A 27902-nucleotide genomic window follows, 5' to 3' on the forward strand; every position below is an offset into this window, starting at 1 on the left:
TGATGAGAAGAAGAAATTATTCTTTAGCAGATTGGAAGCCTGTTTCAGCCACAGAATTAAAAAAAAAAAAGGTTATTGCGACTTTTTATCTCAATTCTGACTTTTTTCGCAGAATTGAGTGATACAAACTCACAATTCAGGCTTTTTTTTTCCAAAAAAAACTTGCAATTGCGAGTTATAAAATCAGAACTGAAGAAGATATAAACTCATAATTTGTACTTTTTTTCTCAGAATTGTGAGATATAAAGTCAGAATTGCAAGATATAAACTCACAATTTAAAAAAAAAAAAAGTCAAAAACAAAATTCAGACTTTTTTCTCGCAATTTGACTTTTTTTTTTTTTTTTCACAATCCTGACTTTTTTTTTTCAGAATTGTGAGATAAACAGAGTTGTAAAGTCCAATTTTGCTGGAAAAAAAGACTGATACGTTCTTAGAATTGTGAGTTTATGTCTTAATTCTGACTTAATAACACAAATGCGTGTTAGAAAGTCAGAATTGCGAGATATAAACTCACAATTATGAAAAAAAAAGTCAGAATTGTGAGTTTATATCTTGCAGTTCTGACTTTATTTCTCAGAATTGTGAGATATAAACTTTCAATTGCCAATTATAAGTCAGAATTGCATTATATAATCTCACAGTTTTTACTTTTTTCTCTGAATTGCGTTATATAATCTTGCAATTGTGAGTTATAAAATCAGAACTGTGTTATATGAACTCACAATTTTGACTTTTTTTATCTGAACTGCGTTATATAATCTTGCCATTGAGTCATAAAATCAGAATTGTGAGATATAAACGTACAATTTTTACTTTTGTTTTAATCAGCGTGATAAACTCATTTTCAAGATATTAAATTAATAAAAACTTGCAAAATAAAAACTGTTTGTATCTCGTTATTCTGACATTTTTCTCGCAATTGTGAGTTTATATCATGCAATTCTGAGAAAATTAAAAAAATTCTGACTATATTTCTCACAATTTTGACATTTTTCTCAGAATTGTCAGATATGAACTTCTAATTGTGAGTTATAAAGTCCCATTTTAATGGGGGAAAAAGACTGATATGTTCAGTGAGATGTTTATATCTCACAATTCTGACTTAACACGCAATTCTGTGTTATAAAGTCAGAACTGCAAGATATGAACTCGCAATTCTAAAAAGAAAAAACGCACAATTGTGAGGTATGAACTCACAATTCTGAGAAAAAAAGTCACAATTTTGAGATATAAGCTCGCAATTCTAAGAAAAGGTCACAATTTTGAGATCTAAACTTGCAATTTTTTTTCTTTCTCAAAATTGCGTGATATAAACTCACAATTTTGACTTGCTCAGAATTGCGTGATTTAAACTCAATTGCAAGAAATTAAGTCAAAATCGCAAGATATAAACTCTTTCATAAAAACAATTTTTACTTTTTTTTCTCAGAATTGCGATTCAAACTCAACTGCCAGAAATAGTCAGAATTGCAAGATGGACTTAGGGGGAAAAAGACTGATATGTTCAAGTGAGATGTTTATATCTCACAATTCTGACTTAACTCGCAATTCAGCATTATAAAGTCAGAATTCCAAGATTAACTCACAATTCTGAGAAAAAAAGTCACAATTTTGATTTAAAAAGTTCTGACATTATTTCTCAGAATTGTGATTTTGTCTCACAATTTCAAGTTATATATATATATATATAAGATATAAGCTTATCTCACAATTTTGAAAAAAAAAAAAAAAGTCAAACTCGGAATTGTGAGAAAAAAGGTCAGAATTGTGAGATAAAAAGTTCCAAATACCTTTTTTATTTATTTTTTTAATCAGTGGTGGAAATGGGCTTTATCAGCATATTTTGAAGGATCATGTGACACAAAAAAAACTGTCACACAATGGTATAAAGAGATTTTTGCAGTTTTGCCACACGAGAGACTGGCAGCTGTACTTAGGGGTAATATACAGAGCTTTCAGAATGTGTGGTCTCCTTTTATAGATCACTTGCCTCCGGACGTGAGAAAAATGGTTTTGTGTGTCAATTAGGGCTTTTGGGTTGTCAGATCCCTCCTCTTACAGGTGGGCTCAATAATTCATAAAGAATGGTCTTGGTTCTTTTGTGTTTTAAAGTTTTTTGTTTGTTCTAAATGACATGTCTTCATTATAGGGTTATATTACTGGACATATCTAGGGTAATATATACAGGAAATATCTTTTGTTTTTGTGCTTTTTCAGAGGTTGTGACTGTTTAACTTAGTGGCTATTTAGTCACCAACATCAATATTTATAGATGGTATTATGTTTTTATTTTTATTTTATCATTCTTTTAATCTTTAAATGTATATTTATTTATTTCGGATCTGCTTAATTATTTGTTATTATTGTTTATGAGTTGCTGTTGAAGTCTACTGGAGGTAAAATTCATGTCACAATGGCCTAAAGAATTGCTGTTAACTGATTGTATTTCTGGAAAGCACATTGTACATTTATCCTGCTAATACTGAATAAACATGTCAAAAAAAAAAAAAAAAATTCAGCTTTGCATCATAGGAATAAATTACATTTAAAAATATATTTCAATACAAAACAGTTATTGTAAATTGTAATGATATTTCACAATTTTTACTGTATTTTTGATTTAAAAAAATGCAGCCTTGGTGAACTTCTTTAAATTATTTCAAACTTTTGATAAAGAGCAACATAAAAAGAATGGTTACAGACCTGATCTGGAAACTGAAAAAATCATCATATTGTATATATTCCACATTAAATGTGAAAACATTTACATCTGTGTGCCAACTTTTTATATTGAATCGGATGTTAGATCGGATAATTGGTTGTTAGAGTGATAACATATTGTAAGTGGTGGCGCATTTACTGTGAACAGGAATTGATAGCTGCCGAGGAAGGTGATAGTGTCTTAATTTGCAAGTCAATGGTTGGTCCCTCAGCCTCCGGCAAACACAAGTTTATTTTAGTTCTTCGTGGTGAAGCTCACTGTTTACCAGTGAGATGCATGCGGTGTTAAGCCTGCAATTGCTGCACAACACAGAGGTGTCATTGTGTAATACTTGAATATGGTGTCATGCTTATACAAAATATTTGATGTTATTCAAAGTGATCAAACCTTGTTACACAGTGAAAATCTTATGTGGGCAATATCTTACCTTATTATTGACGATAGGCCTCGCTTTGTATTTTCAGACTGCGAGAAGAGTGCGAGTGAGCTGACGGAGGAGCAGGGCCTGCTGGTGGAGATCATGAAAGTGGTGGAGAAAAGAGACAAACTGGTGAGTCTGCTGGAGGAGCAACGGCTGAAGGAGAAAGCGGAGGACAGAGATCTGGAGAGCATGATCCTCTCTAGAGGCTATCAGTTCCACTGGAGCTGAACTTCTCACACTGGATGAAGATCTGCTGTACTGACCTGCAAGAAAAACTACTTTAGATTGAGAGAGCCTTATTTAAAAATGAGCTTCTGGATCTTGAACAAACTGTAACACACTTGTTTAATCAAAGCAAAACTCAAACCTGAATGCTGCCTTGTGTGTTCTTGAAAAAAAATAAACCAAAAACTAAACACGTGCCTCTTTATTACCTGTAAATGATGAATGTTAGATTTCAAAACAGAGGGTGCACAGCCACAGAGGTGAGAGGACTGACTGCAAATGTTATTCACACTGGTGCAATGATATTTATTAAATAGTTATTAAAGATATTTTTTTCAGGACATGTTTAAGTTTGAGTTGTTTTGTTGAAAGTATGTTTGTTTGTTTCTTCAGTAATTATTCTAATAGAGGCCAAAGTTTAATGGCAGTGATAAAATGTTTGTTTGTTTGTTTCTTAGTTTTGCAATGAACATGATATCTTAAGTGATCGTTAATTATAACTATTTCTAAAGTAAACTGAACAATTGTTTCAAGAATCAAGAAGTGCTTAAGAAAATGTACAAAGGGCTCTGGTTTTTATTTTTGTCTGTCTGTTGCCTTGTGTAATTTATTTAATAAATGTAAAAACAATGAGTGGACTCTGCTAGTTCTTTAGAATAATTTAGAATAATAAAAGATTTAAATATACATTTGAATGTTTAATTTCTGTAAATGTGCACATACTAACTGAAAATAACTTAAGAATATTGTTATCATTTTGTAAAAAAATGTTCTAAGCTAGTTTCTGTACATTATAAAATCAATGTATACGGTATACATAAAATATAAAACATTTTTTGTTTACGTATGATTTTTAAAATGTTTAGTCTCTCTATATTTATATACACTAACTGAATTGTTTTTACATTTTTAAATATTTTAAAGTTTAAACAAGTATAAATTACATTAGTTTACCTTTTTTTAAATTTATGAGTAATTTAATTCTTAGTTTCTATGCATTTAGATATAAAATATTAACATTTGAAAAATATACACAACCAGTCAGTTTTCTGAACAGTAAGATTTAAAATTTTTTTAAAAGAAGTCTCTTCTGCTCACCAAAATACAACAAAATACAGCAAAAGCAGTAATATTATAAAATATTTTTACTTTTTAAAATAATTGCTTTTATATATATGTGTGTGTGTGTGTGTGTGTGTGTGTGTGTGTGTGTGTGTGTGTGTGTGTGTGTGTGTGTGTGTGTGTGTGTGTGTGTGTGTTTTAAATAACTGCTTTCTTGTGATCAAAACCAAATTTTCAGCAGTATTACTCAGTCTTTAGTGCCACATGATCCTTCAGAAATCATTCTAATTTACTGATATGCAAGATAGAATTTATTATTATCAATATTTAAAACAGTTGAGCACATTTTTTCAAAATTCTTTGATTAAGAAAGATCCAAAGATCAACATATTCCATAAAATAAAAAGCTTTTGTAATATTATACACTATACCATTCAAAAGCTTGAAGTTAGTATAATTTTCTTTTTATGTGATTAAAGTATTAATTATAGAAATTAATACTTTTATTTAGCAAGGGTGCTTAGTTTAAATGATAAAGACATTTATAATGTTACAAAAGCTTTCTATTTCAGATAAATGCTTTTCTTTTGAGCTTTCTATTCATCAAAAAAAAAACGAAAAAATTCTACTCAGCTGTTTTCAACAGTAAAAATACAGTAGATGCTAAAAATCAGCTTTGAAATAACACGAATAAATTAAATTTTAAATTCAAAAACAGCTATTTTACATAGTAAAATATTTCTAAGTTTTACTATTTTTGCTGTGCTTTGGATCAAATAAACAGGCTTGGTGAGCAGAAGAGACTTCTTTAAAAAACATTAAAAATCTTACTGTTCAAAAACTTTTGACTGGTAGTGTAAGAAAATTAAATTAGATTTTTTTTTCCCCCATGTAAAATATTAAATAGTATTAAATAGCTCGTTTAAGCCTATTAAGCAAAGCTGGTCATTTTTTTTTATTTTGTTTTGTTTATTTTTTGTATGTATGTTTTACATTCGACGCCTCAATCTAATAGCTCAATGCAGTAATAATAAAATGGACTTTATTATATAATTTTGCCAACTCACTACAAATAACTTTCTGAACAGTCTTCCTTTAGGAAAAGAGGGTGGGATCAAAGGATAAGGGAAGCTCGTTTTAGAAGGCTGGGCAAATAGCTGGAATTCCGTTTCCGTTCCTGCTCCTGGGATTTTACTCACTCCCTCAGCGGGGGAAATCACATATTATTTACACTTTTCTGCCCCTGGTTGTTTGTTTATACCGATGGCGTCTTCCCCGCAGAAATCTCCGTCTTCTCCCAAGTCGCCAACTCCAAAGTCTCCGTCCTCCAGAAAGAAAGATGACTCATTTCTGGGAAAACTTGGTGGGACCCTGGCCAGGAGAAAAAAGGCGAAAGAAGGTAGCGAATGAACTTAAATACGTTATTATTCACCTTCTGAACGTTAACCAAATAAAGTAGTCATGACAGTTTTGCTGTGAAGTCCTCGAGTTACCACAAAACTTCTTCAGAAGTCTAACTAAATCACCTTAATTCCCTCCTCCAACTGGGGAAAACGCAGGAATACGTTTGTTAACACTGTCAGCAATCTCAGCTTCTTGTATATACTTTTAAACCTTAAATAAAACGACAACAGGCTGTTTTTAAAGTAGCGAACAGTGTGATGTTTACACTAAAGTTTGTACCGCTTGCTAGCGATGTTCGATTCATTAACGAATTGTTCTTTTGAGTCGAATCTTTTCAATGAATCACTTTAGAAAAGCGGTCTGAGCGATTCGTTCACGAGTTAAACTGAATCAGGCAGTGCGTTTCTCTAACTCAATTGAGTCGATTCAATTGAATCTTTTTTTGACCCATCTCGTAATACTTAGAAAAGCGAAGAGTTAACTGATTTGACACATGAGGTGAAAATAAAATTAGAAAGGCAAACGTTAGAAGTAAATGTAGATGTAAACAACAGCATTCATTGTGGTTAATGTACTACTGAATACGTTGTTCTGCTAATTTTTGCGGTCTAAACCAGGAAAAAATGTGTGGAAGCTGCTAAAGCTGGGGTCCCCAAACTAAGGCCCGGGGGCCGAATGTGGCCCGCCCCCACATTTGGACCGGCCCTCTGAACAATGCTAGAGATATATTTTGAAAATGTAATTTTAAATATGTTTTACTTGTATCATGTTGGTATTTGATAATAAAGGTTGGCTTTCAACCTAAAATCTCCCTTAGTTATTAACATAGCCTAATTATTTGTTAATTTCACCAACAGAATGGTACATTGCCATAATGTGTCATCGCGATCGTTCCTTGACACGTCTGTGTGTGGTGGCTCTTGATGCCTTGACCCCAGCCTCAGTCCATTGCTTATGAAGTTCACAAATTCTTGAATCGATTTTGCTTGACAAGCCTCTCAAGGCTGCGGTTCTCTCGGTTGGTTGTGCATCTTTTTCTTCCACACTTTTTTCTTCAACTCAACTTTTTGTTAACATGCTTGGATACAGCACTCTGTGAACAGCCAGCTTCTTTGGCAATCAATGTTTGTGGCTTGCCCTCCTTGTGAAGGGTGTCAATGATTGTCTTCAACTGTCAGATCAGCAGTCTTCCCCATGATTGTGTAGCCTAGTGAACCAAACTAAGATACCATTTTGAAGGCTCAAGAAACCTTTGCAGTTGTTTTGAGTTTATTAGCTGATTGGCATGTCACCATATTCTAATTTGTTGAGATAGCGAATTGGTGGGTTTTTGTTAAATGTGAGCCAAATCATCACAATTAAAAGAACCAAAGACTTAAACTACTTCACTCTGTGTGCATTAAATGTATTTAATAGACAAGTTTTACAATTTGAGTTGAATTACTGAAACAAATGAACTTTTCCATGACATTCTAATTTACTGAGAAGCACCTGTATATCTTTTGAAAAGAAATGATCATTTGTCTGTCTGGTGCATAAAAAAATAATAAACTATTCTAGCATTAAAAGGTATAATAAATACAGGTAAAATCATAATAAAATAATAATAATAATAGTAGTCAGTCCAGCCCATGGAATTTTCTTTTATAAACCGACCCGGCCCCCCATTAAAGAAAAGAAAATTATGTGGCCCGCTCAGAAAAAAGTTTGGGGACCCCTGTGCTAAAGCATATAAAGAAGGACTTCGTAAGAAGGAAAGAGCGCAATATTTTGACAAGCTTAGGCTAGTAGGTTGTTAATATACATAGCCTAATGAGAAGTATTATTTATAGATATTAGCCTAATATTTCACATACCTGACTGGAAATGATAAGAACAAACATTAATATTGTCAAGATTCTTGCTCTGGAAATCCTGGTTCAGTTTGGCCATCCACAAACAACAGTTTTTTGCACTCTTCTCCCTGATTTGTCATAACTTGTAGTACTCCAAATGTTTTTCCCGATCCGACCGATTAGTACACCCCAAAACATGACAATAATTGTAGAGATGCACCGATTGCAATTTTCTTGGCCGATTCCGATTTTTCAGTAAGTGTGATCTGCCGATTCCGATTTTTGCCGATTCTGATTTTTTTTTTTTTAAGAACTGTAATGAAAGCATATACAGAAATATTTTCTTTTAATTAAATTTATTTTATAATAAAATAAATTATTAAACATTACAGGATCTTCTTACAGCAAAATAACTTTAACAACAAAATAAAGTGCTTAGTGCCTTCGAAAAAGGTATAAAATTAGTTCCTGTAACTAACATAGTATAGTTATACTAACAAAAATCTTTTCCTCAATGTAACTTTTTTTATTTTATAATAAAAGAAATGAATAAACATTACAGCTCTGAGCCTTTAAAACATTAGAAAAAAATAATATACATTTATAAAAATATAAGTAACAAAGCAGGCAAATTAGGCTACATAAAATATCTAGGCAGTTGTTAGTATGTGGGCTATAAAAATATATTGTGTAGTTGTCTATAGTTCTGTATCATGCTTGAAAAATTCTGTCTCTATTTGCACTTTGAATGTTGAAAGAGTAGCCTACTTTGATCATGTGCTTGTAAAACATCTGCTGTCAGAATCAGCCATGAAGAATCAAGATCAGTGCATTACTAAAAAGAAATTGGGTGCGCCTATATTTTTTTGGTGCTTTTTTCACCTGCTAGGTGATTTTTTTTTTTCTGCCTTCTGTTTTAGAGACATGTTACAGGTCTTTGATAAAGATCTAATTGTTTTCCTTTAAGAAAAATGTTTTAGATTCACACTGTAAAACATGTCTGTGTCAAAATCGTGATTAAAATCGAAATCGCAATACTGTTCAAGAAAATCGTGATAGGTTTCTTTTGTCCATATCGCACAGCCCTAGTTTACACACGACCGTGAGTGCGCGCGCGTGACTGTGACGTAATTGCATGCGCCGCTGGCAATAAAGGGATCGGCTAGGAATCGGCAAGAGGAGAAATTGACCGGCCGGTCACCGATCCGGGCCGATCATGTGAAAAATCGGCTGATTCCGATCACTAGCCGGTCAATCAGTGCATCTCTAAATAATTGATCATTTCAGCAGCAATAATCAGCGAAATATGCAAGTTTTTATTTGGTTCAGTGACATTGTTTACGTTCAGTGCCGCCAATATAGCCAATTGATGCATCATGAAAACACTCTGTAGCAGTTCAGTTAAGAGATTTTTATGTGTTCCATTTTGGCAAGTAGCACTTTAAAGTATGCACCCTAGAGGCATGATTACACAAATCTTTCAAAATATTCAACCACACCTGAAAATGTCTGAGTCATCATATCATTCTGACAAAAATCTCTAGACAGTCTTGAGAAGCACTAATCAGCCGTTTATAGACCCGAAATCATACGTTGGCACTTTATAAAGTATTCTTAAGCGCTGTCTTCAGCTAACACCCATCTTTGGCAGCGTTCTTCTAGCCATGTAAGGTATTCGATCTGAACGAGGCTTAAGATTGTACAGGAATGAGAACAGAGTCATCTCTGCGCCTTGAAACAAGAACAGCTGTGGTGCTAGACTACAATACCCACTAGCAGTCCTGGCAAGTTATAGTGATCGACATCCTTAACAAATAAAAATATATTAGTCTTGTTGTTGTCCTCTTATCCAGTAAGTAAATTAGGCTGTGTGCTGCTGCCCATTACATTGGAGTGTTTCTTCTGGGTTTGCACGATTCCCAGAGTGCACTTCTGTAATGATTGCGCTCACAAGGCTGAATTAGAGGAAAAAGCAGCTGAGCCTTCTGATACTCTGACAGTCTAGTTCTCCGTCTCTTATTCACCCACACACAGGACAAGAACTGTGATCTGGATGGGTAATTGATGTAGGATTTGATGAGGACTATTTTGTGGCTTGTACCCAGAAGAAATTGCTTTCATTCCACAATTGGAAATATGAATTAAAATGGTGCAGGATGACTACCACTACTTATTCCAAACTTATAACTTGTTATTTTCTTCCTGTGAATTTATATATGCAGCTTTTAAATGAGGTAAAGCTTCAAAATGCACCATAAAATGCTAGGTCTTCTGGTAGAGTTCAAAGTAACTGGACAATTTCTGAAGAAGCTGTGGTGGTTAAATTGTTAAACATCTGCCCATGTCACCCACGTTAACCTTAACGCTCCCTATAGTACAAGATACATGCCGTCTTTGTCGTGTCGTTGGATTGTATGCGCCCCCACGTCAGTGAGAAGAAGCAGCGGGAGAGCAGCTGTGCGTGAGGTTGAGAGGGTGTTGATTAATAGGATATCGTCCTCCATGGGAGGCCTCTGGAATCCAGCACAGGATGTTCGCATCCCCATAATCAGTGCTGGAGACAGTGATGCATGCTGGGTTGCGGTGGGCGCGAAGAGCTGGGTTGTTTCTCTGAGGATGTTGAGAATGTTGATGCCCTGATGTTCTCCTAAAGACTAATAAATATATACATTTCTTCTGAAAATGTGAACTGCAAATGTGAGTTTGTATTTTGCAGTTTTGACTTTTTTCTCAGAGCTGTAAGATATAAACTCACAATTGTTAGTTATAAAGTCAGAATTACCAGATATAAACTTACAATGCTGACCTTTTTCTCAGAATTGCAAAATAAAAACACAATCCTGACCTATTTATATATACATTTCTTCTGAAAATGTGAACTGTGATGCCAGGGTGTTGTTAGGTGTTAGTGGGTTTTTGTGGTGGTTGCTTACTGGGCCAAGTTCAAAAATGAAAAGCATCCTGATAGGGCTAGGTTTTGACACAAATTTCACGATTTGATTTGATTCGATGCAATATTGATTATTTTGGATATATATACAGTCAAGCCCGAACTTATTCATACCCCTGGCAAATTCTGGCTTAAAGTTACTTTTATTCAACTAGCAAGTTTTTTTTTTTTTGACCAGAAATGACAACAGGCTTCTCCCAAAAGATAATAAGACGATGTACAAGAGGCATCATTGTGGAAAAAAAAAGTTCTCAGCTTTAATTTACATTTGAACAAAAAGTGGCATGTGCAAAATTATTCATAGCCTTTGCAAACTGTCACAGTCTATGGGAAAATCCAAAGTTCTATACCATTCCAAATAGTCCCAGCTGTTCTAAATCATCCTAATTACCCGGATTCATTGGAAACAGCTGTTTTAATCAACTCAACAGGTGAAAAACAGAAGCTCTCTGCTGTGTGACTGCTTTGTGGACAGTCATGGCTAAGACAAAGGAACTCACTGGGGACCTGCGGCTGCACATTGTGGCTGCTCACTAGTCAGGAAAGGGCTATAAGACCATATCTAAATGTTTTGAAGTTCTAGTGGCTACAGTGCAAAATATTATTAAAAAGTACAAGATGTTTTTTCTAGCTGAGTTCATGGTCACCAAATGTTTTTTCTGAGGTAAATATGACGTGAAGTGACATTGATTACAAGCTGTTTTATTTACTGACATCTTTCTGTGGTTGAAACACTGATTGAGTGATTACATTAGACAGGATATGAATTTCAGCAAGTTGTACTCTTTCTTTTAACTTACCTTCAGATGTTTATTCATGTTTATTTTGTGCTGTAATTGATATTAAAGCGGAGGACGACCAGTTAACATGCTGCTTCTCTTGAACTGAGGCGCTACAGCAATCTGTCACTCCACGTTAAACGGCGACAAAAAGGCATTTATTGTTTGAATACTGTAATAAAATGGACAGAATTTGCTATCTGAGACTTTATATCAAAAGTAACAAATCACAAATCTTACAGAGATTTATTGGATAGGAGGTGCGCTAATGGTTCATTCATTTAAAAAAAAGACAGATTCCTGGGAAATATGTATAATTTTAATTCTAAAATGCTGATTTAGTGCTCAAGGAACATTTCTTATTGTCAGCGCTGAAAACTATGGAAGTCCGTTTTGCCATTAAAAAAAAAAAAAAACATTATTGCAACTTTTTATCTTACAATTCAGACTTTTTTCTTAGAATTGCGAGATAAAAACTTGCAGTTGCGAGTTATAAAGTCAGAATTGCGAGATATAAATTCAAAATTCGGATTTTTTTCTCAGAATTGCAAGATAAAAACACAATTCTGACTTATTTTCTCGCAAATGTGAGTTTGTATTTTGCAGTTTTGACTTTTTTCTCAGAGCTGTAAGATATAAACTCACAATTGTTAGTTATAAAGTCAGAATTACCAGATATAAACTTACAATGCTGACCTTTTTCTCAGAATTGCAAAATAAAAACACAATCCTGACCTATTTTCTCATAAATGTGAGTCTGTATTTCGCAGTTTAGATTTTTTTTTTCTCAGAACTGAGAGATAACTCACAATTGCTAGTTATAAAGTCGTAATTGCCAGATATGAACTCACAATGGTGACTTTTTTTCTCAGAATTGCAAAATAAAAATCCAGTTGTGACTTATTTTCTTGTGAATGCGAATTTGTTTTTCGCAATTCAGATTTTTTTTTTCTCAGGAACTGAGATATAAACTAGTTATAAAGTCAGAATTGCCAGATAAACTCACAATTCTGACTTTTTTTTTCTCAGAATTGCAAGATATAAACACAATTCTGATATCTTTTCTCACAAAAGAGCATTGGTATCTCACGATTCTGACTTTTTTTTTCTCCGAATTGTGAGATAGAAACTAGCAATTGCGAGTTATAAAGTCCAGTTTTGAGGGGGGGGGGGATATATATATGTTCTTAAGAACTGGGAAATTATATCTCACAATTCTGACTTAATAACTCACAATAGTGTGTTATGAAGCCATAATTGTGAGATATGAAGACACACTTCTGAGAAAAAGAGTTTATTTCTCAGAATTGTGACTTTATTTCTTAGATTTGCTGTGCTTCTTGCTTCATGCAGTTCTGCCTTCATTTCTCACAAATGCAAGTTAATGTTTCATAATTCGGAGAAAAAAGTCAGAATTGTAAGATAAAAAGTATTCTTTTATTCAGCGGATGAAAATGTGCTTCCATAGAAAACGTAGTTTTGAAAACAGTAGTTTTGTGGAAACCGTGATACATTTTTTTTCAGGGTTCAATAGTTCACTCTTTGGATGAGTTCAAGTTCAAAAGAATTAATTTTTTTGAAATAGAGATCTTTTTAACAATGTCTTTACTGTTAAACGCATCCATGCTAAAAAAGTATTAATTTCTTTAAAACTGCTCAACAGTAGTGTACAGTAATATCCATTTTCACTCTTAAATATGTCAGATTACACAAGTAAAATGGCTTGTAAATGGTTATTCATATTGACTTTAAGTTTGGGAAGTTAAAAGTCTAGTCAAAGAGATGCTTCTCTGCAACACTCATTATAATCTAACAAGGTAAATGAATATATTGTCAACCACTTGTATAACAGCAAAAAAATGAGGGTGAAAAACCCTACTCAATATCCTTTCTTTGTTTCTTTTTTTCAAATTCAGAAATAATTTGTCATCTCTCACCCAATGTGTCCTGTATCCCATAGTATCTGAGCTGCAGGAGGAGGGGATGAACGCCATTAATCTCCCCCTGAGTCCCACACCTTTTGAGCTTCATCCTGAGGACATCATGCTAGGTAGGTGCACCCGTAGCCTCATTATTCAATTGATGCTCGCTCAGGTTAATAATATGCCCTTACACCTTCATCCTGCCTGTCTCTTTCTCTCACAGAGGAAAATGAAGTCCGCACCATGGTGGACCCCAACTCAAAAAATGACCGAAAGCTCCAGGAACTCATGAAGGTTTGTGTTTAAAACCACAAATGTACACTCTGTCATTTATATATTCACTCTCATGCCATTCCAAACCTGTACATCCATGATTAGGTGCTTATCGACTGGATCAACGATGTTCTGGTTGGGGAAAGGATCATTGTGAAGGACCTGGCTGAAGATCTCTATGATGGACAGGTTCTCCAGAAGCTCTTTGGTAAACAATCTCTGCTTATTTGACATGTGGCTGATTTGGATTGGTTATATTGGACTAGAAATCCAAGAAAGCTCTACTTGAACTTTTAGAGACCTTCTCCATCTTCTCTATTCTCATTTGGCCTTGTGTTTCCATCTCATAGAGAAGCTTGAAGGCGAGAAGCTGAATGTTGCAGAGGTGACCCAATCTGAGATTGCCCAGAAACAAAAGTTGCAGACGGTTTTGGAGAGGATCAATGATGCTCTGAAGGTCTCCACCAGGAGCATCAAGTGGAACGTCGACTGTAGGTCCCTAGAGCTCCAGCATGAGTCATTTGATTTCTCCTAAATAAGACAAATCTTATGCGCTGTTTAACATGGACTTGTATTGGGCACTAAGTCTTAAAAGCGTCCACTTAGACATGCTGTGGTGTACAAAATGGCTTTACAACAAAGTAACGTCTGTTTAAAACGCTATTGATGAGTGTTCCTTGTAGCTTAGAGCTTCAAAGGCTTGAAAACACTTAAGGTGATGTAACAGTGTCTTTCAGTGGATTTCAATCCTTCCACTTATCTGGAAGAGACACTAAAGAGATTGCAAGTCGTTTTATTGTGTTTTATGAGGCAGAGAGATTTATGCGATATTGATTTTTGTATTAACGGAGGCAAACATTAATCCTATGTCCTTGAGTAACAATTCACAGAGCTGAAACTACATCTCTGCTTATTTCATGCCAATACTTGTTTTAATTCATTCAAACAAGACTAGGGAATGTTAAAACCTAAATGTGTTTTTTTTGTCTTTTCTTTTCATTTTTTTAAAACCATTTCCTAGCGGTTCACGCTAAGAGCATCGTGGCCATCCTTCACCTGTTGGTGGCGCTCTCACAGCACTTCAGAGCCCCCATTCGCCTCCCTGACCATGTGTCCATTCAGGTGGTTGTGGTTCAGGTACGTAGCCCCTGTTTTAGACTCCAATGTTCTCTAACTGCTAATAAATCTTTGTTGTTATGATGCTAGAAGTAGATAACATCAGCGAGTTATGTTTGCATTTAAAACACTCTCTGATAAACTTGTCAGACAAATTCTCTCACAGATCTCCACAAAATCACACAAAAAGTTTTTTTTGAATTACCATTTTTTAACAATATATCTTTGAGGAAAGAAAGCAAGTCAGAATATTAAACGCAGCCCTGCTGAAAAAAAAACAGCATATGCTGGTTAGGTATGTTTTGGTGCTGAGATGCTGGTTTTAGCTGGTTAATGCTGGTCCTTAGCTGGTTAATGCTGGTCCTTAGCTGGTTAATGTTGGTCCTTTGCTGGTTAATGCTGGTCCTTTGCTGGTTAATGCTGGTCCTTAGCTGGTTAATGCTGGTCCTTAGCTGGTTAATGTTGGTCCTTTGCTGGTTAATGCTGGTCCTTTGCTGGTTAATGCTGGTCCTTAGCTGGTTAATGCTGGTCCTTAGCTGGTTAATGTTGGTCTTTTGCTGGTTAATGCTGGTCCTTTGCTGGTTAATGCTGGTCCTTTGCTGGTTAATGCTGGTCCTTTGCTGGTTAATGTTGGTCCTTTGCTGGTTAATGCTGGTCCTTAGCTGGTTAATGTTGGTCCTTTGCTGGTTAATGCTGGTCCTTTGCTGGTTAATGCTGGTCTTTTGCTGGTTAATGCTGGTCCTTTGCTGGTTAATGCTGGTCCTTTGCTGGTTAATGCTGGTCCTTTGCTGGTTAATGTTGGTCCTTTGCTGGTTAATGCTGGTCCTTAGCTGGTTAATGCTGGTCCTTTGCTGGTTAATGTTGGTCCTTTGCTGGTTAATGCTGGTCTTTTGCTGGTTAATGCTGGTCTTTTGCTGGTTAATGCTGGTCCTTTGCTGGTTAATGCTGGTCCTTTGCTGGTTAATGCTGGTCCTTTGCTGGTTAATGTTGGTCCTTTGCTGGTTAATGCTGGTCCTTTGCTGGTTAATGCTGGTCTTTTGCTGGTTAATGCTGGTCCTTTGCTGGTTAATGCTGGTCCTTTGCTGGTTTATGCTGGTCCTTAGTTGGTTAATGCTGGTCCTTTGCTGGTTAATGCTGGTCCTTTGCTGGTTAATGCTGGTCCTTAGCTGGTTAATGCTGGTCCTTAGCTGGTTAATGCTGGTCCTTTGCTGGTAAATGCTGGTCCTTTGCTGGTTAATGCTGGTCCTTAGCTGGTTAATGTTGGTCCTTTGCTGGTTAATGCTGGTCCTTTGCTGGTTAATGCTGGTCCTTTGCTGGTTAATGCTGGTCCTTAGCTGGTTAATGCTGGTCCTTTGCTGGTTAATGCTGGTCCTTTGCTGGTTAATGCTGGTCCTTTGCTGGTTAATGCTGGTCCTTTGCTGGTTAATGCTGGTCCTTTGCTGGTTAATGCTGGTCCTTTGCTGGTTAATGCTGGTCCTTAGCTGGTTAATGTTGGTCCTTTGCTGGTTAATGTTGGTCCTTTGCTGGTTAATGCTGGTCCTTTGCTGGTTAATGTTGGTCCTTTGCTGGTTAATGCTGGTCTTTTGCTGGTTAATGCTGGTCCTTTGCTGGTTAATGCTGGTCCTTTGCTGGTTTATGCTGGTCCTTAGTTGGTTAATGTTGGTCCTTAGCTGGTTAATGTTGGTCCTTTGCTGATTAATGCTGGTCCTTTGCTGGTTAATGCTGGTCCTTAGCTGGTTAATGTTGGTCCTTTGCTGGTTTATGCTGGTCCTTTGCTGGTTTATGCTGGTCCTTTGCTGGTTTATGCTGGTCATGTTGTTGGTCAAGGACGAGCATAAACCAGCAAATGACCAGCATAAACCAGCAAGAGGCCAGCATAAACCAGCATCCCAGCACCAAAACATACCTAACCAGCATATGCTGTTTTTTTTCAGCGGGGACATGAAAGCTAATAAGCTGAGTGAAAGCATCTCAAGTGATAGCATCTGTATTTTGTCTTTTGTCTTAATTTCTTTTTGCTTAACTTTGTTATAGAATAAATACTTATGGTAATAGTTCATATCTTCTTGCTTTGTTTTGATTTTCAACCAAATATGGAAAGTTCAATTTCTAAAGATAATTGGCTTCAGTAACTGATGCTAGCTCAATGAAGTCTATGTTTTTATCTGTATTTTCAAATTTTCTTGCTTTCTTTTGATACTGGATCAAATACTCATGATAATAGTCTATATAAATTGCTTTTGATATTGGATCAAATGTGGATGGTTATAGTCAGTTAGCCTTAATTTCTAAAGCTAATCAGCTTCAGTAATTGATGCTAGCTCAATGAAATCTCAATTTTTATTTGTATTTTCTCATTTGTCTTGCTTTTATTCAATATGTCCTTGCTTTCTTTCAATATTGGATCAAATAATCATGATTATAGTCATTAGTCATATAGTCAGTTAGCCTCAATTTCTAAAGCTAGTTAGATTCAGTAACTAATGCTAGCTCAATGAAGTTGATGTTTTTATTGTTTTTTGTCCTTTTTTTCTTGCTTTCATTCAGTATTTTCTTGCTTTCTTCCGTCATTGAATCAAGTACTCATGATTAGAGTCAATATTTACTTGCTTTCTTTTGATATTAGATCAAATATGGATGGGTATGGTCAGTTAACATTAATTTCTAAAGCTAATTAACTTCAGTAAACGATGCTAGCTAAATAAGGTCTGTTTTCATATGTATTTTCTCGGGTTTTTTTTGCTTTCATTCAATATTTCCTTGCTTTCTTTTAATATTGAATCAAATACTTATGATTATTGCCAATATTCACTTACTTTCTTTTTATATTGGATCAAATATGGATGATTAAAGTCAGTTAGCCTCAATTTCTAAAGCTAACTAGCTTCAATAAGTAATTTTCTCAATTTTCTTGCTTTCATTCAATATTTCCTCGCTTTGTTTCGAGATTGAATCAAATACTCATGATTAAAGTCAATAATTACTTGCTTTTTATATTGAATCAAATATGGATGGTTATAGTCAGTTAGCCTTAATTTCTAAAGCTAATTAGCTTCAGTAACTGATAACATTTACTTCCTTTTCATATTGGATCAAATATGCATGGTTAAAGTCCAGTCTTAATTTCCAAAGCTAATTGGCTTCAGTGACTAATGATTGCTCAATGAAGTTAATGTTTTCATCTGCATTTTCTCATTTTTCTTGCTTTTATTCAATATTTCCTTGCCTTTTTTCGATATTGAATCAAATACTCATTATAGTCAAATAGTTTTTTTTTTATATATATATATTGGATCAAATATGGATGGTTATAGTGTCAATTTGTAAAGCTAATTAGCTTCAGTAACCGATGCTAGCGTGATGAAGTCTGTTTTCATCTGTATTTTCTCTTTTTTATTGTTTTCATTCAATATATCCTTGCTTTCTTTTGATACTGAATCCAATACTCATGAGTATAGTCAATATTCACTTGCCTCCTTTTGATACTGGATCAACTGTGGATGGTTATAGTCAGTTAGCCTCAATTTCTAAAGCTAGTTAGCTTCAGTAACTAATGCTAGCTCAATGAAGTTGATGTTTTTATAGTTTTTTGTCATTTTTCTTGCTTTCATTCAGTATTTTTTTGCATCAAGTACTCATGATTAGAGTCAACATTTACTTGCTTTATTTTGATATTAGATCAAATATGGATGGTTATAGTCAGTTAGCCTTGTTCTCTAAAGCTAATTAGCTTCATTAACTAATATTTTCTATTTTTTCTTGCTTTCATTTAACATTTCCTTGCTTTCTTTCAATATTGAATCAAATACTCATGATTATAGCCAATATTTACTTACTTTTTTTTATATTGGATCAAATATTGATGGTTCTAGTCAGTTAGCCCCAATTTATAAAGCTAATTAGTTCCAGTAACTGATGCTAACTTGCTGTTATTGATAGAATCTTTACTTTCTAATTTATTTTGCTTTCTATCTTGTCTTGCTTTCAGTGTTGAATAACACAGTTGTAGTTCATGTAGTCAAGGAAATATCAGGAAAAATAGTCTTAGTCTAACTTAGTAACATATATTGTATTACATTTTAATTAGTTATTTTTTTTAATTAAATTATATAAATACAATTATATATCTAATACTAACCATTTGTATAGGAGAATGGATTTGATAAATGTTGTCTCAAACTTTGTCCTCTTGTATTTGTCCTGTTATGCCTGACTAGAGGAACTCTTTGTTTTACCATAACAGATATTTTGATAGTACAAACGATAGCAGTTCAAGTCTTTCAGAAATTTCTGGCTCCCGTTTATATTCAATTAATTCCTCTTTTTCTTTCCCTTAGAAACGAGAGGGCATTCTTCAATCCCGTCAGGTTATGGAGAAGATCACTGGCAACACAGAGTACGTCAATATGGCAACCCTAATTTACAAATGTCACCCCCACGTGTTAATAAATGTGTCAATATCAAGGTCTAATAATCTTTTGCACCTTTTGTAATGATTCCTTTCATATGTTTCAAACATTATGCGGTAGATCGCTGATTACAAGATGGCGTTTGGATTAGCTTTGGTGCAATTTTGTCACCCTTTGTGCACACACACACACATATGTGCACAGCTGACTGTATAGCGGTCCAGCAGGCACCTGGCAGCTGGGGAGATAAGTGTGTGTTTTTGCATGTGTATGTGTGTGTTTGTGGAATACTTCCTGAGGCTGTTATCACACACACAGTAGCTGCTGCTGCCCAGGCTGATGGCTGGCAGGAGTGATTACAGAGTGAGGAGGAGGGGGCCTCATGGGGAGGAAGCCCTGTCCAGGGCTGTCCCAGACTTGCCCGATCAATTTGATCACCCTTCCACACACCCAAATGGCAGCCGCCTTTTTTTGCCTGGCTTTCAGTGACCGTAGAATTGAGAGAGATAAATTACCTCCCATGTTGTATAGAAGATAAATGAAATGCCTAACTTGCATTGCATGCAGTTATTAAATTCTTGCTGATAAATGACCGATTAGTAACATTCTACACAATAATGCACAAACAAACAAATAAATAGAAATTAATAGTTTTAAATGGTGCTAGGCAACGATTAATCGTGATTATGAATATATACGTGTAAATATTTTCAAAATATATACGCTCAGAGGAGCATATATAAATATGCTCCTCTGAAATTGAAATGCTTGTTCTCTCCGTTCGCCCCTTTTATCTATCACGTGAGTTTCCTCAACTGTATTTTCTTGTTGTTTACATTCATCCTCGCGCAAAATTGGATAGCCTCTGATGTGCTGATGACAGCATTGAACAAATTGGATGCTAAATCTCCAGATTCTCCTAAATTTATTTTAGGTAATTTTAATCAGTGTCACTTGGACAATGTTTTAAAAGGTTATTATCAATATGTCTCATGTGCAACTCGGGCAGACAAGATTCTGGACAGGTGTTACGGCCCGATTCAAGGTGCTTTTAAGTCCGTTCCTCTGCCTCCGCTTGGATCAGCTGATCATAATGCAATACTCTTGGCTTCGGCATACACGCCAGCTGTAAAGCGTGCAGAAAAGCAGAGAAAGATCTTTAAGAACTGGACTGACACGAGCAATGGTGAGCTGCAAAGTTGTTTCGAGCTCACGAATTGGAACTTGTTTTTAAGTGATAGCATGGACTTAAACGGTCAGGTTCTTGTGGTATCCAGTTATATTAATTTTTGTGTTGAATCGATTATACCCACTAAAAGTGTGACTGTGTTTCCAAATAACAAACCATGGGTAACTAAGGAGTTAAAAAATATTCTTAATATGAAGAAAAGAGTACCCATAATGAGGAGTTATGGGTCACAAATTAGACTCCTTGCAGTTCGCCTAGTCTCAGCCTCAGACGTCACGCCAACGAAACGTTGGCTAAACGTCTGATGCATATGGTACACTTAACTGGAAACACTTCAGGAATGTCGAAGTCGTCATCTGATTCGTTGAATTTGACCGGATTTCCAGGAGACGCGAGTGTCGCGTTTATATTCGGTCCGCCGGGAAACAAAGCGCAGACTGATTAATTCAGCGTTTTGCTAAAAGGTGCTTATGCAGACGCCATTGTTGTTACACACATTTGCCACATTCGCGAACAAATTACTGACTTACTGCTTGTGCTCCCTCTTCTTCGTTATCTTTCAATGCTGGTTATTTCAATGACTGACTTGTTGCACGCCAGTCTGTTGTTGTGGGAGCATCTCCACGACCCGAAACGTGACACTGAACGAAACGAACTGTGATTGGTTGTTTGACATGTCGATCAAACGGTCTTATGGGCGGGCCTTGGCCAACTAAAGCTTCCATGAATTCCAGACCTTCAGCCGTCAGTCATGTATTGTGTTTGTCTAAAGTGTGTGATGATGCTACTGCCATTTCTCAATTGCCCCTTGTGGGATTAATAAAGTTGTAAATAGTAAATAGTATATACTGTATGTGTGTGCCTTTATATATACATAAATTTACACAGTACACACATATATAAACTATATATAAACTGCTATAATCACTACAACATTATAACGTACAGTATATTCCTAATCTAGATATAAAATGAGAGATTTGCTAAAGATTTAATTCAACAATATTGTTAAATTATTAGTGTTTTATAGGTTAATTAAGCATTACATGATGGCAGACGATTACATATCGGACAAGAGCTGTTATATTAATGTTATGTGATGAATTTTTCAATCATAATTTGATGTTTTTCATGTTTATAGGGCATTATCTGGCAGACATGGTAAGTGTTATTAAAATTTCTATTTCCATTCCCAAAAAATTACAACACACTAGTGTTCAAAAGTTTGAGGTTAGAAAGATTTTGATAGAGCTTAATACTTTTATTCCACAAGAAATTGAGCTTTGAATAAAAGAAAGAAAAAAATTACACTTTATATTAAAGTTATAAAACAGTCCTTCTAAGCAATTACAGTTTATATTGCCTTTGAAGAAGTAAATACAGGCTTGGTAAATGAGAGACTTTTTTTCAAAAACATTTAAAAAATTTGAAAAGCCTCAAACTTTTGAATGCCAGTGTTTACTATTCCTTTAAAGGGAACATCGGGTGTAAAAATAACTTTTACATGGTGTTTGCATATAAATGTGTCTTAGCAGTGTGTGGACACAACCACCCTACAATGATAAAAATCCATTCACTCCTTTTTTTTTTTTTAAGTCCCCAAAAAACCTAAACTATCTCAGTTATCAAGCCGTTTTGATTTTTTGAGTAGTAGGGTGTCATATTGCTCAGGCTCCGCACACATCCGCACTCAAGCAGCTGTAGCAAAAATAAAAATGTCTCGTAGGCAGTCTTCATTTTTTTCCAGACATCAGAGCCACTAAGGATGCATTAATTTTGTTTTTTTATCGTAATTTGCTACCAAATACACAAAAACAGAAAAGAGGGGTGGGATGAGCAGAGCTCATTATCATTTAAAGAGACATGCACCGAAACAGGTCGTGTGAACAGAACTGTTTTTGACGAGGTAAAACGGGTGTTGTTTTACACGACCACTGAGGAATTTTAACCGAAGTATGTTGCAGATATTTCATGAAGACCCTAAGGACTCATACCAAATTGTGGAAAATGGGCATCCGATGTTCCCTTTTAAAAGTTGCACTTGTGTTTCTAATTAATGTATGTTTTCTTATATTCAGAGCGTGATGCGTTTGATACCTTGTTCGATCATGCTCCTGACAAGTTGAATGTGGTGAAGAAGGTACGAAAGAGCCAAAATATTAGCTGAATTGACATCCCTAGGCAAGCCTGACCACATATGAATCTGTTTTCTGCAGACTCTCATCACCTTCGTCAACAAACACCTGAATAAACTGAACTTGGAAGTAGCTGAACTGGATACACAGGTAACACATGGATGAGGACAATAAATATATAGTGACTGTGGTAAAAGAAAGTGCCAAGCCAGGAGAAATCATGTGTCAGTGATTTAATAAAATGGTAGCAGCAGCAACATGATAAATTGTTCATTAAATTAATTTAAATTATGATTCTGTTATCATTTATTTCCCTTCAAGTCATTCCAAACCTATTTGATTGTGCTGGTCACTCTTTTACACAGAATTCCAATGGGAAGGCATTAAAGCTTCAAAACTGACACAAAAGGAACGTAAAAACATAATTTAAAGTAGCTCATTTAACCCATACAATATAGCTTTGTTTCAGAAATATAAATTTAACTTGCTATTCTTAATCTTATTTGTTGGCTGTTTACAGTTGGCAAATGTTTTATATTAATGTTCTATATATGAATAGGTTTTAATCAACTAATGAGAAGCTAAATGATTTCTGATTTTATAAAATTATATTAGAATATACACTTCCAGTCAAAAGTTTTTGAACAGTAAGATTTTTTATGTTTTTTTTTAAAGTCTCTTCTGCTCACCAAGCCTGCGTTTATTTGATCCAAAGTACAGCAAACACAGTACAATTTTAAAATATTTGTACTGTTTAAATAACTGTTTTCTATTTAAATATATATTAAAGTGTAATTTATTCCTATGATTTCAAACCTGAATTTTTAGCATCATTAGTCCAGTCACATGATCCTTCAGGAATCATTCTAATATTCTGTTTTGCTGCTCAAAAAACATTTATTATTATTATTTTTATTTTTATTTTTATTATTATTTTTAATGAATGTAAAAAACAGCTGAGTAGAATTTTTTGCAGGTTTGTTTGATGAATAGAAAGTTCAGAAGAACAGCATTTTATTTGAAACAGAAGTCTTTTGTAACAATAGAAATGTCTTTATCATCACTTTTGATCAATTTAAAGCATCCTTGCTAAATAAAAGTATTAGTTTATATAATGTATTATACATATACAAATAATGACTCCAAGCTTTTGAATGATATAGTGTGTAATGTTAAGCTTTTTGTTTCAAATAAATGCTGATCTTTCTATTCATCAAAGAACCCTGAAAAAAGCGCTCAACTGTTTTAAATATTGATGATGATAATAATAATAAAATAAAAATGTTTCTTGAACAGCAAATCAGCCTATTAGAATGATTTCTGAAAGATCATGTGACACTAAAGACTGGTCTAATGATGCTGAAATTTTAGCTTTGATCACAGGAATAAATTACATTTTGAAAAAAAAAAAAAAAAAACGTTTGACTGGTAGTGTAAATATAAACAATATATTATAACAAATACATATAATATAAATTCTAATATCTCTTATTTGATCATGGATACAGTAAGAATAGTAATTTTGTGAAATATTTAAAATAACTGTTTGTTTGTTTATTTTAATAAGTTTTAAAATGTAATTTATTCCTGTGATGCAAAGCTGAATTTTCAGCATCATTACTCGTCTTCAGGGTCACGTTATCCTTCTGAAATCATTCTAATATGCTGATTTGGTCCTCAAGAAGTAAAAAAAGGGTTGTGCTGCTTAATATTTTTGTGAAAATGTTTTTTTCCATGATTCTTTGCTGAATAGAAAGAACAACATTTATTTGAAATATAAATATTTTGGAACATTATGCCTTCTCTGTCAATTTTAATAAATTAAATGCCTTCTTGCTGAATAAAAGTAGCTTTAGTATCTTCAAATTATGTGTGTTATGTAAATTTGTATCTCTCGATTTGGCATCTACAACAGGACTGTGTTGTGTGTAGTTTGCAGACGGTGTGTATCTAGTCCTGCTGATGGGACTTCTGGAAGGATACTTCGTCCCCCTGTACAACTTCTTCCTGACGCCTGAGAATTTTGACCAAAAGGTATAAATTAGCAGTACGTCTGCGGTTAGCGTGCTTCAGTATGAAAGCCACCCTGGTGTGCTGTGTTGAGTGTCATTGAGAGGGGGTGGTGTTGACAGTCAGCCCAGAGTACAGGCTGCTCACCTGGGTCAAGTCCAGCAGGCCCGTCCTGTGCCAAATGGGCATGTCGCACCAGGATGCATCTGTAATCTGCCTCTGCACAGGAAACGGATAAGTGGGGTGATGTGTAGCTCCCTTCTAATATCCCGTGCTTGTGTGTGGATTTCAGAGATAACTGCTTTAGGTCCATCTACAGTCCAGTTTGGGGAAATCACTTTTTTTTTTGTAAACGCATACCCTTTTTTGTACTTAAAGGCATATTCTTTTTTACCTGCAGGTTCATAATGTGTCTTTCTCCTTTGAGCTGATGCAGGATGGTGGCCTGGAGAGGCCCAAACCCAGGCCTGAAGGTAATTACGGCTTTGTTTTGTTACGGCTCCAAATCCTATCATTGCAATTGTGTGGTTGACAGGCTATTTTAAAAAGATTCGTCTTTGTCAGAACTTCACTTGGCTAGTGATACCTTCCCAATTCGCAAGTGGTGCTCTTTCAACCTCAAAATATATTTCTTGAATGTCGCATACAGATATTTCAGAGATAATTTAAACAATACTCAAATACAATTTAAAACAGGCCTTTATTTTTTTTTATTACATTAAGTTTTAAAACAGTCTAGTTATTTAGTTAGTTATATTTTTAAAATGTTATTTATTCCTGTGATCAAAGCTACATTTTCAGCATCATTACTTCAGTCTTCAGTGTCACATGATCCTTCAGAAATCATTCTAATATGCTGATTTGCTGTTCAAGAATAATGTTTTATTATTATCATTATTATTATCAATGTAAAACAGTTGAGTACATTTTTGTCAGAATTATTTGATGAATAGAAAGATCCAAAGATCAGCATTTATCTGAAATAAAAAGCTTTTGTAACATTATACACTACCATTCAAAAGCTTGTAGTCTGTATAATTTTTTATTTTTTTTTTTTGGAAAGAAATTATAATTAATATTTTATTTTGCAAGGATGCCTTAAATTGATCAAAAGTGATGATAAAACATTTATAATGTTGCAAAAGATTTCTATTTCAGATAAATGCTGTTCTTCTGACTTTCTATTCATCAAAGAAACCTGAAAAAAATCCACATTAACCACAAATTGAAGGGTCATGTGACTAATGCTGAAAATCCAGCTTAGAAATCACAGGAATAAATTACATTTTAAAATATATTCAAATAGAAAACAGTTGTTTTAATTAGTAAAAGTATTTCAGAATTTTACTGTTTTTGCTCTACTTTGGATCAAATAAATGCAGGCTTGGTGAGCAGAAGCGACTTTTAAAAAAAAAAAACATTAAAAATCTTATTTAAAAACCTTTTGACTGGTAGTGTACATAGTTCTATTTTACTTACTTAACAAGAGTTTGCAGTTTTTTCCTCTCTTTTGGATAATTAATATTAATTAGTATAGTTAAATGATATGTACTTATAGTAATATATAATAAAGTATTAACATTAGTTACAGTTAATATAATATTAGGTCATTTTTAATCTAAGCAACATGTAATTAAATATACCTTAAATAGCTTCTCTTAAAGGGATAGTCCACCCAAAAATGAAAATTCTGTCATTAATTACTCACCCTCATGTCATTCCAAACAAATTAAGATATTTTTAATGAAATCCAAGTGTGAACATGCGTCGACGACTGACACAAGAAAATAAGATGTTGAATAAAGTTGTTATATTTGTTTTTTGCGCACAAAACGTATTCTCATCGCTTTCATAAAATTACGGTTGAACCACTGTTGTCACATGGATGATTTTTAATGTTCCTTCCTTACTAGCTTTCTGGGCCTTGAACATGTAAGAAAGAAAGCTTGTGGATTTCATCAAAAATATCTTAAGATATCATCCAAGATGAACAAAGGTGTTACAGGTTTGGAACAACATGAGGATAAGTAAATAATGACGGAATTTTCATTTTTGGGTGAACTAGCCCTTTAAGAGCTAGTTAAACAAATCAGCTGTTCACAATATACAATAAATGCTATACCATATACAGTATCCATAATTTGCAATACTTAGCCTTCCTGGAGCTGAAACAGAAGAGCACAATGCTAGAAATGCCAAGGTCGTGGGTTTAATTTCCAGGAAAAGCAAGAACTAATAAAATGTGTACCTTGAATGCAATGTAAGCTGCTTATTAAGAGTCTGTCAAATGCATCAATGTGAAATGTGAATAAATACTATACAAATACCTCAATTTTACAGCTCTGTTTATTTATAGTGTTTCTTTATACTGTGTGTACATTTGTATGTGTGTTTTTGTGGGTATCGAATCATTTTCGGGTTTAAAGTGGGTCTAGGTTTTTTGTTGTTTGCATTATGTCGTTCAGAGTCCTTGAAGAGTTAAGACATTATTTAGCATGCCATAAATCGATTTCATGCTTTAAAATCAATCCAAAGAGAGTTGTAACTATGAAAGCTTTTGTTCTCAAATTGCAAAATGAGTCATTTTTGTTTTCTGTTTCATTTCAGATATTGTGAATTGCGACCTAAAATCGACACTCCGAGTTCTTTACAACCTTTTCACCAGGTACAGACATGTGGAATGAGCTAAAACTGGAAATATGTCTATGTGGACCGCTATTTTAAGTTTTAATGAGACTGACAGATGAAACATGCTGGTAATCAATGTGGAGTATTGTACAATACCCTTATAGGACTAATAATTGTGTCTTAAGTATTCTCTTGTCATCTAAATGGATGTAAAAACACTAAAGAATATAACACTATGCATATAAACGTTTTTGATGACAGCATTCCATTCCTCAGAGTCTAGCATAACTTCGCCTTTTACCTGTAGAAATGCAATCAGCTGTATAATCCTAAAGTGCCTAAACAGAGAGAAAATACCCAGCTTGCACTACATATTATATCACATTAAACACTATATTATTTTGAAACTATCAGGTGCATTTCCAAGTGGGTGTTTGACCAAATTAGTTAGCTGTAATGAGTTTTTGTTTCACTAAGTATTTTAATTTGTCAAGGCTTAGTATGTTTTTATAACTGTCGCATTTGCATAGCATATCGGCATCAACCAAAAATATTTTTACTTGCATGCTGCTGTCACACAAATTTGGCTCAGTTAGTTGGCCCGATTAATTTATTTTCCTACATCTTAAAACAATGTCTTGAATCATTATTAGGAAAAAGTCATATTTAACTGAAAAGGCATCTTTGATGTTTGTAGAAACTACACCAAAATACTTTTTATACCTTGTTTGATGGATTTCATTGCAGTAGAGTCATTTGTAAAATTCAATGTCTTATCTCCACCTAAAAAATCTACATTAAACGTGGATGAATCATCTCA

General features: G+C 34.4%; 2 protein-coding genes across 2 annotated transcripts in view; both read left to right on the plus strand.

The window, feature by feature from the left end:
* The window catches only part of LOC141301378 (transcriptional enhancer factor TEF-1-like), a 62470-nt gene extending 58467 nt beyond the window's left edge, over positions 1 to 4003 (plus strand). Inside the window, exon 17 of the mRNA XM_073831618.1 lies at positions 3189 to 4003. Within this exon, the coding sequence (XP_073687719.1) occupies positions 3189 to 3373 (185 nt within the window). The 3' untranslated portion in view covers positions 3374 to 4003. The remainder of the gene's footprint in view (positions 1 to 3188) is intronic.
* Positions 4004 to 5595: 1592 nt separating this feature from the next.
* Positions 5596 to 27902, plus strand: LOC141301649 (alpha-parvin). The gene is made up of 13 exons (XM_073831845.1): positions 5596 to 5831; positions 13361 to 13450; positions 13546 to 13616; positions 13701 to 13803; positions 13946 to 14086; positions 14617 to 14732; positions 19049 to 19107; positions 21451 to 21470; positions 22388 to 22449; positions 22526 to 22594; positions 24377 to 24478; positions 24855 to 24927; positions 27062 to 27902. Exons 1-13 carry the CDS (start codon positions 5696 to 5698, stop codon positions 27136 to 27138), a joined length of 1119 nt encoding a protein of 372 aa, XP_073687946.1. The 5' UTR covers positions 5596 to 5695; the 3' UTR covers positions 27139 to 27902.

This window comes from Garra rufa, chromosome 25, assembly GCF_049309525.1.
Source record: "Garra rufa chromosome 25, GarRuf1.0, whole genome shotgun sequence".
NCBI classification, from domain to species: domain Eukaryota; kingdom Metazoa; phylum Chordata; class Actinopteri; order Cypriniformes; family Cyprinidae; genus Garra; species Garra rufa.

Coding starts and splice junctions, on each gene's coding strand:
- LOC141301649 (XM_073831845.1), top strand. CDS start 5,696: ATGGCGTCTTCCCCGCAGAAATCTCCGTCTTCTCCCAAGTCGCCAACT. Junction 13,804..13,945: donor GGTTCTCCAGAAGCTCTTTG/GTAAACAATCTC, acceptor TCCATCTCATAG/AGAAGCTTGAAGGCGAGAAG. Junction 24,928..27,061: donor GCCCAAACCCAGGCCTGAAG/GTAATTACGGCT, acceptor GTTTCATTTCAG/ATATTGTGAATTGCGACCTA.